At 34.7% G+C, this 14872-nt stretch overlaps 1 protein-coding gene across 9 annotated transcripts in view; it reads left to right on the forward strand.

Annotated features, from left to right (window-relative positions):
- The window catches only part of gtf2ird1 (GTF2I repeat domain containing 1), a 34965-nt gene that overhangs the window by 17596 nt on the left and 2497 nt on the right, over positions 1–14872 (forward strand). For 2 of the 9 annotated variants that reach the window (XM_081366500.1, XM_081366502.1), the window contains exons 9-24: positions 5131–5314; positions 5839–5864; positions 6319–6442; positions 7398–7441; positions 7558–7638; positions 8936–9022; positions 10610–10660; positions 10744–10809; positions 10966–11149; positions 11273–11334; positions 12662–12724; positions 12932–13199; positions 13335–13363; positions 13467–13514; positions 14493–14570; positions 14660–14852. In XM_081366500.1, coding sequence (XP_081222626.1) covers positions 5131–5314; positions 5839–5864; positions 6319–6442; positions 7398–7441; positions 7558–7638; positions 8936–9022; positions 10610–10660; positions 10744–10809; positions 10966–11149; positions 11273–11334; positions 12662–12724; positions 12932–13199; positions 13335–13363; positions 13467–13514; positions 14493–14570; positions 14660–14852 — 1588 coding nt within the window. Of the gene's footprint in view, positions 1–5130; positions 5315–5838; positions 5865–6318; positions 6443–7397; positions 7442–7557; positions 7639–8935; positions 9023–10609; positions 10661–10743; positions 10810–10965; positions 11150–11272; positions 11335–12658; positions 12725–12931; positions 13200–13334; positions 13364–13466; positions 13515–14492; positions 14571–14659; positions 14853–14872 lie in introns of all 9 variants that reach the window. The other 7 variants (XM_081366504.1, XM_081366505.1, XM_081366499.1 and 4 more) reach the window with 4 other exon arrangements.

Here is a 14872-nt window from a genome sequence, read left to right on the forward strand (position 1 = left end):
GCAATGCAATTCCTCAAAAGTCTGATGTATCATATTTGATACTCATTTTACCTTGTATGCATGGATAATCAAGTAAACCTAAGTTGCTTTAGTCAGCAAGTTTTCCAGTGTTCCAATATAGTAATATTTCAATATGAAATTCCTTACATTATACTTTATAAAAAACAGTAGAGATTTCACAGCAAAAAGACGTGAACCACGACCTGAAGGGAGACGGAATAGAATTTTACTAAAAGCCCTTTTACTTGCTGATAAAATATGAACTATCAATCAGATGACAGAAGACATGTAGTAGATTGTGTACAACAGGTTTTTCAGCAAAGTTTTGATCACGTTGATAGTTTAGAGGCCTTCGAAATTTGCTTATCAAATGTGATACAGTATGCTTTATAGGGTTAATCTATTTTCTCTTATCACAGCTTAATATGCAGAGAACTGTAAGTAAACCATTAGTAGCTTGATCCCCCCAAAAATATAAATACTGTGTCTCTGGTGCTATAAAAAACAGCCAGCAAAGCAACATTAGCTCAACCAATGGTGTGCGTTTAGGGCGGGATCACCTTTTTGGCTGACCAATGGCAGTTGGGGGATTGTTTAAAAATCGTTTTAAAAACTATTTTTCTTTTTCAATTCCGTTTCAGAACACTGGTAGCGCAGAAATTACATGCTTCAGCTTTAAAGGAACACTATGTAGCTTTCCAACCTTCATAATATATTTCCAAGACCCTTGTGATGGTACATTGACTTACAATAGGTCGAATGACATGTCTGCCATAGCCTGACGGGGTCTGTATCGCTTTTACTGGCACTGCGTAACTTCTGGGTTCGGGTAGTAACCCGAGCACAAAAAGAACTACAAAATTCGACTGCTTTGCGGCATACGTCACTTCCCACCACCATTTCTTCAAATTTGGACGTGAGAGGCCAACCAGCGCTTGTTTTCTGCTTTCGTGCGTATGTTTTTGTCATGGGGGCTGTTTACACCTGGCCACTAAATGCGTTTTCTCAGATCGGATAGCTATCCGATGTAAATGCCCTCCGAAACGCATTCAAGACGGATTTGAATCCGATCGCTCAAACCACTTCAGGAGGAGGTCTGAGCTGCATTCCAGACGAAACTGGACAAGTGTAAATGCATCTGGTTGTTGAAACCACATATGTAAATTGTACTCCTCCCAAAAATGGTAAAAAATAAATAAATAAAAATGTGTGAGAGCATGTTATAGTCTATATGTAATGTTATAGCCAGATATGACGACGCTACTGGAACACGCATCACCGCAGATGAGAAGCTGTGCATATATTCATTAAGCCAACGTGCGAACTATTGCAAATCAAAGTGAAAGTAAGTCGCAGACGCTTAACACACAATCATCATCATTAAAAGTAAAGAAATTAAATGATCTTACCAGGACTGTTACTGCTCTCTCTTATTGCGGTCTTTGATTTTGAAATTTTAGCTGATGATCAATAAAATGCAGCTCATATCTGTTGCTTTCGGTGACGTGCACTCCATTAAATCTGCATATAGCGCGAGAATTGAAGATCGGATTTAAATCCGTTTCGCAAAAACACATTTATGTGACCAGGTGTAAGGCCCAATGATATGATGAGCAATTTTGATGTCCAAACCCCTTTATGAAGTCAAAATAAGGAAATGTTTAATAAAAAGCACATTTATTGAATCTATTGATCTCTGTTTATCAAATGATATGAACATATATTGAGGGTATTACAAAGTGTAAGAATTATTAGACATTATAGTCACATAATGTCATACCGGATAACTGTCCGGACCTTAGAGTGACATACAAAAAAGCCAAACAAACTGTAAAAAATCTAATAAACCCTAACATCTCTGCCACAGGCATTATTGTATGAGTCTTGACAACAATATATTTAAATATTACAAAGAATATGACATCCAGTTAATTGTTATGCTTTGGAGCATTCTGTCCCAAAACTGGCTGTTAGCCAATGTCATACGGGATAACAAGCAAACTGGAGCAATTTTATTGTGAATTTTATTTTGACACGATGTGAGACAGCATGTTACACAATCAGGAAGACCCTAAAGGGCCCCCACAAAATGGTGAAAGGTAAGTATGTCTTTCATAAAATGTGTTTAACTAACCCTTTTTCCTCACTAGCACACTATGTAGTAAAATCCTGTGTCATATGGGATAACGCTAAAATAACATATATAATGTGGATTTTATGTAAATATGTTTATTTAGCATGAATTTACATATTTGGAAGTTGAAGGTAAAGGTTGCAGATTTCTATAGGTAGCCAAAAATACTGCCTGATTAAGATTTAAACTGAGTTTTGTCATACCGGATAACAATTTTGTCATATAGGATAACAGTTATTTTCTGTTAGCCCATAATGTCATCCGTTATCTTGGATGGCATGTGTTTGACAATATATTCTTATACAGTTTTCAGCTTTAATTTGTATCATTTCCATTCAAATTGTGATATTAACATATCATTAACATTGTTTAGTCGAATATTAGCAAATTATATAATTCATAATAACATTTAATTACAATTGCATTTAATTATTGTCCAACCTGTAATATTGTGGAATCCGCCCCTTTAAGAACAGGCCATCCACTCTAGTGACATCAACATGCAATTTTTTTTTTTTTTTTTTGCTTGATGGGCATGTTCGACTCATGGCCCTAGAGGTATGTAAGAATTTTGAAAGAAATCAGCCACTAGTTGGCGCTAACGAGTTTTACGGCTCTGTAATCACGTGGTGTTGCACACACCCACACAATATGCATATCATTTGATAGATCTCCTCATGCTGAACAACTTTGCCTCAAGAACCACTGCTGTCAATCAAACCGTTCATTAAATATTCGTGAATATGTTTAAAAACCTACTTTTGCGAACTAGTCCTAGGTTTTTTGCCCGATCAGAACCAGACCAGTCTAGGACAATTCTCTGGACACTCTAGATCAATAATTATTGAAAAAAAGTTGAACTTTTGCATTTGGGTGGCTGTAACAGGGTAATTTAGAAAAGGGGCTTGGCAAAATACGCTAAAAAGTCTATAAATCCTAAAGGAAAACTCGAAAATTGATGAGCCTATGTGACATTTTAAAAAAGAAAGCAAAATTTTATGGAGATCGGACCATAGGTGGCGCTATAACTGTCAAAAAGCTTTGAAAACCACATATTTCCTAGTAAATTGCCTGTATTGGCTGTAAATGGACTTTTCCATCTATTATTTCAGTGGTTAAAAGCTTGCTAAATAAAACTTAATGTCTTAAATGCTTATGTGCTTAAAGGCCTTAAATGCTTGAACCCCTTTAAATGCTGCTTGCAGCTTTAATTCTAAATTCTGTTATTTTAGACAATGTCTATAAAAAATGTAGTGTTCATTTAATGAAATTTAGTGATTCAAGGTATTTCAAACCATTAATAAGATTTTTCTTTATAACTATGTTGTTCAATTACATGCTTTTGTAAATTTGTTGTTCAAATAAATGATGTTCAGTGAAATGAGTGAAGATCGCCTATACTCTAACCCTTTACATTATTTATGAATATTGATGTAGAGTGACTATGATCATCAATAAAATGGTTCAAGGTACAATTCAGTACTAAATTAAACCTAATGTTGAAAAGGTGTGCTGTTTTGATATTCATAAACATGACAAAAATTGTTTAAATGTATTTGTATACTTGCCAAATCTAGGAAGAAACCACACTGAGTTTGTGTGTAACAGTTTACACACTGAAAACCACATCTGTATTTCTTTACAGCCTAATTAATTTGCTTAGAAAAATATTGCATAACATAAACATTAATTATTTATGAACATTATTATGTGTAAGTGTTGTAAAAATGACAATTCATGTGTTAACTCATATGGTGTCATACCGAGTAACAATTTAAGTCAGGCGGGATAACGCTGTTTTTTTGCATTGAAATGCATAATTTCACTTCATGGAGTTGAGAAAACAATAATAACATGTTACCAAGTCCTGTAAAACATTTTCAGACATTTTGCATTTTAAATCACATTGCAGTGTTAAAATGTGGGTTAAGAACTTGAACAAGTAGGGTCACGTTTAAAGAAATCACAATATAATGAGAATAAAAAGTTGTGCAAACTTTTTTTTTCTGAGCTCTAAATATTGTTTACTGCATCACTTTATATATTCATTAAGTATTATTGATTTGAAAAGTTTTAATATCATAATATTTAGAAAATGCATTAACGTTATCCCGTATGACATTTTGACTGGTGTCGTCACATGATTCTCAGTTAAACTGCTTAAAATACATTGTTTAAAATTGAGATTTTAGTAATAAGTAAAAAACATCCCCATAAAGATAATAACTACTTTGATGTGCAGTTTTAACCTATTTGAATTTTTTATCAGTTGAAAACCTTATTTGTCACTGGCCCGTAAATGGAATCGTTTTGATAAATCAGAAATCCGATCTCGAGAAAACGCATGAAGTGGCCAGTAAATAAATCTCTTATTTGTAAACTTGTTTGCTTTTATGTTGTATGTTGTTGCGCTTGCTTGTAGTATGTCATTTTTTACATGCTGTTCATTCATCTATTGCTGATAATTAGACCAGTCCAATAATTTCCACATATGTCTAGCTAGCTTTCGATTATCAGCTGTTAACAGACAACAAACACTCGTTTCTCTTACGTGTTTTTTGCGTTATGTTTTATTGCCTAGCTTGCCTCACGAACTAGTTTGCCAGCTGAACTCAGGTGTTGTGAGGTGTATTTATCACGTAGTCCTGAGGGATATCAGACGACGCTGTTGACGTTGATTCTTGCAATTATCATGAGAACAGTTTTCAATATCTCACATAATTATCAGGACATAAATAAGCCTAACGTAGAGGTTGTAAATAGTGTAAAAGAGCACAATTTGCAAACTATTATGATAAATTGCAATAATCATGTCTTCGGAGTCTATTTGTGCCTGTTCCATGCCCGACGCAGGTACCGGTGTACAGGGTGGGAAGTGGAGGGGTATTTACGACAGTGCAAGTATTCCACAGCGACTCTAGGGGTCGCTGTTTGACAAAAACACAATTTCTACACAGTGTGCCTTTAACTCATCACATAACTAATGTTCATTTTAGCTGAGGCATTGGGCCTGGATCACATGGTTCCTGTGCCGTACCGGAAAATCGCCTGTGATCCTGAGGCGGTGGAGATCATTGGAATTCCAGACAAGATTCCCTTCAAGAGACCATGCACTTACGGTGTGCCTAAACTCAAACGGATCCTGGAGGAAAGGCATGCTGTCCGCTTCGTTGTCAGAAGGTTCGAGGCTCCATCTGAACATACTTTTATTTTGAGAACTAATCTTGACCTGACTAAGGAGATTTCCTTATGTGACATAGCTGCTCGATTAAGTACCAACATAGTTAAACTGCTACAGCGCCAGTGTGATTTGTAGCTCTTCCAATTTCAACATGTGACGGTGGTGTCAAGAGATTGAATTACTGATAACCTTTAATTTTTGGTCATGTAATTAACTGTGGGGCTCATTGAAAATGAATCCAGATATTGGTACTGGATATACAGAGTTTTTAATTTGCTTCATCTAAAAAAAAAAAGTCTAGCCGTCTTTGCCATCTGGCAGAGCAGCACTAGGCATCCAAAGTGGAGCGTCATGCTGGTTGTAACCGCTGCCATACATGAGCCAGCGTGGAGCCGCTGATTTGGCATAATGAGGAAATCTCCTGCTGTTCAGCACCAGACATGCGTAGACAGCATTTCAGATTTTTTATATGTTGAAGCTGGTCTTACAGGAACTAACAATTTTCTTTTTTTTTTTTTCTTAGAATGTTTGATGAACGGATTTTTACTGGTAGGTATTTCCTGAACCAGAATCCATCTGACTTATTACATTGTAATAGCATTGTTATAACATAACTTGGTTACACTTTTTTTTTTTATGTGCCGTTGTTACACTGTAGTTACATTTAAGTACTGAGTAATATTAAGTAACTACATGTACTTACTAAAGGGTTAGGATTAGGGTTTGATTTGGTTTAGGATTAGTTTCATGTAATTTATAGTTATTACTATAGTAACTATATGTAACAATGACACTGTAAAAAAAAAAGTGTTAACCATAACTTTGTACCTTTTCTGAACTGTAAGTGTAAATGTCTTTTTGTTTTCTTAAGGAGCTATTTTTACCCCATCTGACCCTTAACTACCTACACTCATTGGTGTGACCTATTATAATCAAGTTGGCAAATGGCAATTTTTTTATATATATGTGTATGTTAAACTTGTCTTTTCACATTCTTTGTAAGCTGCTGGTAAAGTAGCTAAGGAGGAGGGCAAACAGGATGGTGTCGGCCTCGAGGACGGTTTCACAGATGGCCTCAGGGTGCCGAGCTCTTCCCTAGAGCTGGTCAGCAACACTCACAGTAGCAGGTATCAATTTACCTTGCCTGTCACCACAGAAGAACAGTATTGCTATGTTCTTAGATAGTTTGCATTTTTATTTTCCTGTAATGATGCACTGACAGAATGTTTTGACTGAAAATATGAACCGAAACTACTGAAACAGATCTGGTAACTTTGACAAGCCCAAAAAATGTGACAATAAATTAAATAAAATGAATGAATAAATGAATGAATTAAAACTTATTTTTACATTTTCCCTATTAAAACAAAGCAACCATATTTGCATACATTTTCCTTATAAGCAATAACTGTCATGGATATTGGTTTATTCTGACATATTGCAAACATGTACTTGCCCATGTACACAGACAGTGAGAGACTCTAAACATCCCATGTTAGGCTGTGCTTATGTTAATGTTAATGAGCAAAGGCCTGTTTATGCCTAGAATAATGACTCTAATACCGATAAGAATCACTACATTAGCATCAACACCAACAAACAATATCGTTCTGTTTATTATAAGCATGATAAACAGTTTTATGTTTATCATGCTTATAATAAACAGAACGATATTGTTATGCTGTCTATGTTTTATCATTCATCAGCTTGGGGAAATAAAACCTTTGTGAAAGTGATTCTAATAATATAATTTCTCTGTGCTGTTTTTGTTATAGTTGTGTGGACTTTGCTATTATTTTACATTTAGATATCTTTATCGTCTTTGGTGTGAATGAGCCTTAATTCTTTATTCTCGGTTTTTCTGCAGATATTTATTTGATTTAAAAAAATGTATAGGCTAACAGAATGTATAGTATTTCAAAACAAACCATTTAAAATGAGAATTTAGCCTTTTTAAGTGTGTCAGAAGTTCAACTTTAGGCCAAGAAATCTCATTTGGGTGCATCACTTTTTTTCCCCTGTAATTAAGAAGAAAGTAGAAAGGTAACTAATAAAGATTTTTTTTTATTTCTTTTTTTTCAGATCGACTAGCTCCTGTGTCAGTCCTTTGGCTGAGTGTGAAGCAGGTAGATCTTCTGCTCATCGTTTTAATTCAACTTTGGCTTCTGCACTGTAGATGTATGAATCTGTAACTTATTTTAAATGTAAAAATCAAAATAATTCATTATGATTTATTTTCCAGGGCCATCTGGAGACTGTCTGCCTTTGAAAAAGATCAAAACAGAACCCCCAGATGGTGAAATTATCCAGGTGACAGTGCCAGGTATGGGCTTCCAGTCCCTCAGTAAGGCTCACACTGAGAGTTTTAATATTTCGGCCCTGGCGTCTCAAGTTTTGTTGTCTTTTTGGCGTTATTGTTAGTTGACAACAATCATCATTTGTGCAGATATTTAAATAAAGTTTTGATTTGAACGCAGCATGAAATCCCTGTAGGTCTACTGGATATGGAGGCATTAGCATATTCCACTTACTCGCAGAGAGGAAGTTTGTCTTTGATGGTTGCCTCCTGATTTAAAAATATTTGCTCTCATTTTCCACCCTGCTGTGCAGTGATCTGAGCCTTTGAGGACAGACAGGGCATTTTGCATTACATGGCACATTTATTGGCTAAACACTGTGAACTGAAGGAACATCATATATAAACTGCAAATTTGAGCTCAAGTGTTACATTAACAGTGTTGAAAAACATCATTCTGGCCAAGTATAATACTTTCTCCATGTCTGAAACCACTCTGAATCCAATTCCAAACACTTGTCAAACAAACCCAATCAATCCTTGATATATAAAATCATTTCCAGACTGGTTTTTCTGTCGTTTAGTATCCTATTTCACTTGTTCATATTATGGAACGATTGTGAATGCTGCATAATGTCAAATTTAATAACATCCTGAAATCAAATCGAGCCCTATTTACTTTCTTAATGAATGTCACTGGTTTATACAAAATATACCGTTCAAAAGTTTGGGGTCAGTCAAAACATTTTTTAAGAAATGTTTATTTTTTTTGTTGCAAGGATGCATTACATTGATCAAAAGTGACAGCAAAGATATTTACTGTGTTTAATAAAAAAAAATAATCATGGTTTCCACAAAAATATTAACCAGCACAACTGTTTTCAACATTGATAATAAGAAGAAATGTTTCTTGAGCACCCAGTCAGCATATTAGAATGTAATGTGACACTGAAGAAAATGCAAGAAAGAAGCTTTGCCGTCTCAGAAATTAATTACATTTTAAAATAAATTAAAACAAAAAATTATTGTTTAAACTACTTGTAATAATATTATAATGTATATTACTGTTTTTTGACCAAATAAACGCAGCCTTGGTGAGCACTAGTCTCATAGTAGACAAGTTATCAATGTTTTCCAAAAAATAATGAACCAATTTTATCAGCATAACTTTTTCTTACTTTTTACAGTTTGAAGTCAAATTCAAGTGAACACATCATATTATCTAAACTGAAAGCATTTTGAGTGGCATTTTATTTTTAAATTGACATCCATATCCGGCTCTCTCATTCTCTATTCCTGTCTTTCTCTCATCCTCTACTCTCAGAGTCCAGTGCTTCTACAGAGGAGCCAAGTGAGCCTCAGGCTGAGCGGGTGACCCCTGACCTCTGTCACCCCAAGGAGCCTGAAGCAGGTAACATCATATACTAGCCTTCTTACCTTATATCTAAATGTAGTTCCATACCATCTTTTTTTTTCTCTTGCCTCCAGTGGTACATTGATAATCCCAAACATATGACATATCAAAGCCTCTAATATAACCCTCTCCAATTTCTCATCCAGTTACAAATCCCTCCATCCCGTCTATACCTGCCCTCCTACAAGCTTTAATGCCCGTCTCATAATCTTTATATGCACATGTACGTGTCAGTCCAACTAACTGTCAAGTCCATTCTTGTAAGACATTCATTTCAGTGAGCTTATGCTTAACACAGGGATATTAAATGCTGATTTAGCCACTGCGTTGTGTGGAGAAACCATGTCCTAATCTCTCAAAAGGAATTGTACATGAGTACGAACCTCTGTGAAGATCGAAACAGGACAGCGGCAGTTAATGTACAAAAAACATTTTTACCAGTGATAATAACATAGGTTGAAATGTGGTAAGACAAGAGTTTTACATTTCTTATTTTAACACCAAACCCAATACCCCAGATTTAACCCAAACAGTTGTCCCAGCCCTATTTAGATCCGATGTGAAACCTGTTCCCCATGCTATGCTAGTTCTCCCACTACAGTAAACCCACATCCAATAGAACTCCCTAAATAGACTCCCAGTGTTAGTGCCCCTAATATATAGAAATATACTGTGAGTTGATATGAACGCTTAACCACTGTCATGTGTATTAACAGGTTTCCTTGATTATGGAAAATCAGGGAATTTTAAAGTCTTTTGCCAGGCCTAGAAAAAAATCTTTATGTTGTAGAATATTTTGTCATAGCTTAGATATAGCTCTTTTTTAGAGTAAACCTTACAGGTAAGCAAGTGGTTTCTGATTCTTTTGATTTGGATCTTTTTAAGTGCTATTTTGGCACTGAATTATTGTATTATTTATATACTAATATACTATTTATTGATATAGATATATCAAAGTTTTTCATCGAATATTCATATTTTATTTTATTTCAATTAATAAAAAAGATTTTTAATCGTTTTAGTTAACAATAGCAATGCTGGTTCTGTCCCTTGAATCTGATCACAAATTGTTCTGAAAGATTCATTAGCAAAAAAAAATTTGTTATGGAAAAGTCATGGAAATTCATTGGTCACAAAGTGTGCTTTATACAAAATGTATTTAATGTTTTATATATAATTATATAAATATAATCCATTACATTTTAGTTTATTCATTAATATATATATATATATATATATATATATATATATTCAAGATTTTTAAACAATAATTAATTAGCAAATTACCATTTAAAAAAAAAAACAATTTGTACACGAGTCAGGTGTAGAAACCTGGTGTTGTTGAAGCGTACATATTGACTCACAGATTAAATATTTTGACTCATAATTAATAACACTGGATTTATTATGTTGAAGTTTGCATTACACAAATGGTCACTGGAGTAAACCACAGGTGAGTTGAATCATCAAAACATCTCCAGCAAAGAAGAATAGATCTCATGTGTTTTTGATCAAATCATACACATAGGAATACTTCCCATGTGCTTCGCTGATGGTAATATCATTCTGTTTATATCTCTGCAGAAGATTTAACGCCGAAGTCTACACCACAAGGGCTCAAGAGAGCTGTTGAAGGTAAAACTCCATTTTGAATTATCACTCAGGTTTGTCTTCAGATATTATGGGCTGTTGGTGTGATTGTCCTCCATTTTCCCCAGAAGACATCGGAGAGATGATCCTTCAGCTGCGAAAGCAAGTCGAGAGCCTTTTCAGCTCCAAGTACAGTGAGTCATGGACTTACTCACCGTATCAATTGCAATCAACTGTGGCGGCAACCTGCAAATCTGCCAGTTACAGATTCCTCTGGCTTAAAATATACACGAATAATAGATTGCAGAGTTCATAATAGTTTGTCAAATCATCTATCTTTCTCATTCTAGGTGAGACTCTTGGTCTGCCTGAACCGGCTAAAGTGCCATACTCCAAGTTCCAGATGTACCCAGATGACCTGTATGTCACTGGGCTGCCAGAAGGGATGACTTTTCGAAGGCCGAACTGTTTTGGGGCAGCAAAACTCCGGAAGATTCTTGCCGCCAGTAGTCAGATTGTATTTGTTATAAAGAGGTATAGTCATACAGAACACATAAAAATGATCAAACAAGTTTGTTCAGACTTACACAAAACACTACACTACGATGTTTCAGAAAGCTGCTTGACAATGAAGTGCCTTTTTTATCTGTTTGCCAGGCCAGAATTGTTGACAGAACAAGTAAAAAATGAAGGTGCCTCTAAGACGACCTCTGATTCAGGTAAACTAACATTTTTTATTTTACTTTACATATTTTATTTAATTTTATTTAGGGCTGTCACGATTCCTCTTAAATTTGAGTACTCGATTTAAAAAAAATCCTCGATTACAATTTGCCCGTGTTGATTAACCGGCAAAATACCAGAAGTGGTGCATTCCACAGACGAGAATCCATGAACCGCATTATTAGACGGCTTTCAAAGGCTGCACGGTATTTTTTAACCATTTAAAAATCATAACATAGAATAGTGCTATTGTGAATCACACAAAGGCTGCGATTCAATTAAATAAATATATATGCGCTGCGAGTTTCAGGGTGAAGCGCGGCTCTTTATTTACACGCTGCAGATTACGAGTTTCTTCCCTCTCGGAGCGGCTTCGTTCACAGTAAATGCTGCTCCACACAAACTCAGTCTCTGCATTTGCTGTTTGTTTGGGTTTCCAATAACGCGCTTTGTGTTTCATGCAAAGTGTTGCACTGTTATCATTTACAAGCGTGGAGTGTGACTCAGCAGCTCAGTTAACACACTCTGTTTACTCAGTTAACACCATATGTTTGGGTTGCTTATAACGTTCATCTGGGAACGAATTGTGTGTCATTTCACCAGATTTGTAACATTTTTAAATCTACGCCAACACAGGAGAATACATCAATATGTTTCTAAAAATGCGAACTGTTGTTTATCACGATTTCAAAATAAAAGTTTAAACCCTCGCTCTGAGTTTGCATGTTTTGATATCCACATGTTCTTGTTCAAGAAATGATTGTTCAAGTAGCATTTTTATCGTAAAGAATTGGCCAAATATTAAAGATGAAATGTAAATTTCAGTTAAATGTTATTTAATTGATAATAACAGGGCAGTATTAAACAAGGATTTGAACTGCTGTAAAGTAACAACCACACCAGGTCGTTGGCGCCCTCTGTAGGCATTTGTTATAATACGTAATGTACATACTGTAAGTTGATTATGTTTATATTATGTAATTACATTATGTATTTTAACAGTGTTGTTTAATACAATCATATGATTATTGCCTCATTGTTATTATACCTATGTATTTTAAGTCCTTTTAATGGTTATTGTTCACTTAGGTCTATTTTTATTTCCACAAAAAAAAACTGATTACTCGATGAATCGTCAAAATAATCGACCGATTACTCTAATACCAAAGTAATCGTTAGTTTTATTTTATTTTACAAACCAATTGTCCTATGAATGGTCATTTTGTTTTGTTTGAACTATCCATTTTGTGTGTATTCCTTGTTTTATCCAAAATATCACTTACTAATCTAATATAATGCTCCTTTTGATTAAATCTTCAGCAGAAACCGACTCTAAAGACCAATCAGATGACCCGGGACCTGCCACCAAAAGACCAGGATTCTCAGGTATCACCGTGATTAAGATATCAGGTGTTGTACATAGTAAGTTTGTGACTTTATTGCATCCTGACTGAATGAAAAGATTCAGTTTATCCTTGTGCCACGTGTCTGTCTTTTGGATGCCAGTTCATGTTCAAAACGCCATTCCCTCCTTTCCTTTCCCGATATGCTTTCACTAAACCGTTGGCTTTTCTACCATTGTTCTGCCCTCAGACAGTTTAGAGGCCAAGCTCTCCCGTATCGACTTGGCGAACACACTTCGAGAGCAAGTCCAAGACCTGTTCAACAGGAAATACGGCGAGGCACTGGGCATTAAGTATCCTGTGCAAGTGCCTTACAAGAGGATCAAGAGTAACCCTGGCTCAGTGATTATCGAGGGCTTGCCCCCTGGCATCCCCTTCAGAAAACCCTGTACCTTCGGCTCACAAAATCTAGAGAGGATATTAGCGGTGGCAGACAAGATCTCTTTCAGCATTACACGGTGAAGCACTGCACCAAGTTTTTGAAAAGCTTTTAAGCAAAAAAAAAAACCCAAACAAAATAAAGTGAACATGGATTAATTTGTGTAATATATTGGGTTTATTTAAGATTTACAAAGTCTTTACTGTCTTTTCAGGCCTTTCCAAGGGCTTATTCCCAAGCCAGGTAAGCAGTCGAAATCTAATAGCACATCTTTATTTAAAAGTGTCTATATTTTTGCTGAATTACTCATGGAAATAACTTAATCAAATCATTTTTATTTTGCCAGCACCACGAAGAATAACCATATTAAAGAAAGGTTACACCCCAATAAGCGGTGAGAATACAGCATCATTTACTATGGGCTATGTGTTGTAGTTATTTATTGCACTTCATGGACAAGTAATCCATGTCTACACTGGACATCCAGAGTGTTGTGGTGCAACGAAACTAGATCTAGAACTGTCAGTTGATGTCCCATTTCTATTTTTGTTGGGCTGCACAGCTATCACAATCATTCAGCTTTTATATGTATATATATAAATAATAATAATAATAATAATAATAATAATATATATATATATATAGATTTATAGCAACATAAATATTTTGTTTATATAATGTGTGTGTATGTGTATGTATATATATATATATATAACACATATATTATATTATATTTTTCTTGCAAATATATTACCATACAAAAATATTTTTTAATGCTTTTGAAAACATCTCTTATGCACACCAAAGCTGCATGTATTTGATAAATATAGTAAAACAATAATATTGTGAAATATCATTACAATTTAAAATAACTTTTATTCTATTTTAATATATATTTTAAAAAGTAATTTATTCCTGTGATGCTAAGTTGAATTTTCAGCATCATTACTCCAGTCTTCAGTGTCACATGATCCTTCAGAAATAAATTCTAATATGCTGATTTGCTGCTCAAGAAACATTTCTTATTATTATCAATGTTTTTTTTGGGGAATCTGTGATACATTTTTTCCTCAGGATTCTTTGATAAATATAAAGTACAAAAATAACAGCAATCTTTTCACTTGTATAAAATTGTTATAAAAATGTTTTATTCAAAATATTTAATCATTTATAATTTTCTTAAATATATTTTAAAATGATAAAATAAGCAATATCCAAGGTATTTCCTTTGAAAAAATAAAACCGTATCAAGTCTTGCCTCAAGCTTGAATCTGACTGTCTGTCAAGCATAAAAGGTTATTTTAATGTTGAATCTGTCAGTGAACTTATATTAAATATCATTACACTTAAATATTTTATCACTGTCCAACAGAAGAAGATGAGGTCAACCGAATGGGAGAGAAAGTGATATTAAGGGAACAAGTTAAAGAGCTCTTCAATAAGAAATATGGTACGTTAATTACTAATAACTGATTTATTCTTTTGTGCAAATGTGTTTTTGACCTTTTGAAAATATATATGTGAATGTGTTGTGTTCAGGTGAAGCTTTGGATTTGGATCGCTCAGTCATTGTTCCGTACAAGTTAATCCGTGCCAATCCAGGCTCGCTGGAGGTGTGTGGACTTCCGGATGATATCCCCTTCAGGAATCCCAATACTTATGACATAGTTCGGTTGGAAAAAATCCTGCAGGTCCAAGATGAAATTACCTTCAATATCAAAACCCCCCTACAGTAAGTGCAGTGCCGGATCT

Source organism: Scardinius erythrophthalmus, assembly GCF_964197995.2.
Source record: "Scardinius erythrophthalmus genome assembly, chromosome: 5".
In the NCBI taxonomy this organism is placed as follows: domain Eukaryota; kingdom Metazoa; phylum Chordata; class Actinopteri; order Cypriniformes; family Leuciscidae; genus Scardinius; species Scardinius erythrophthalmus.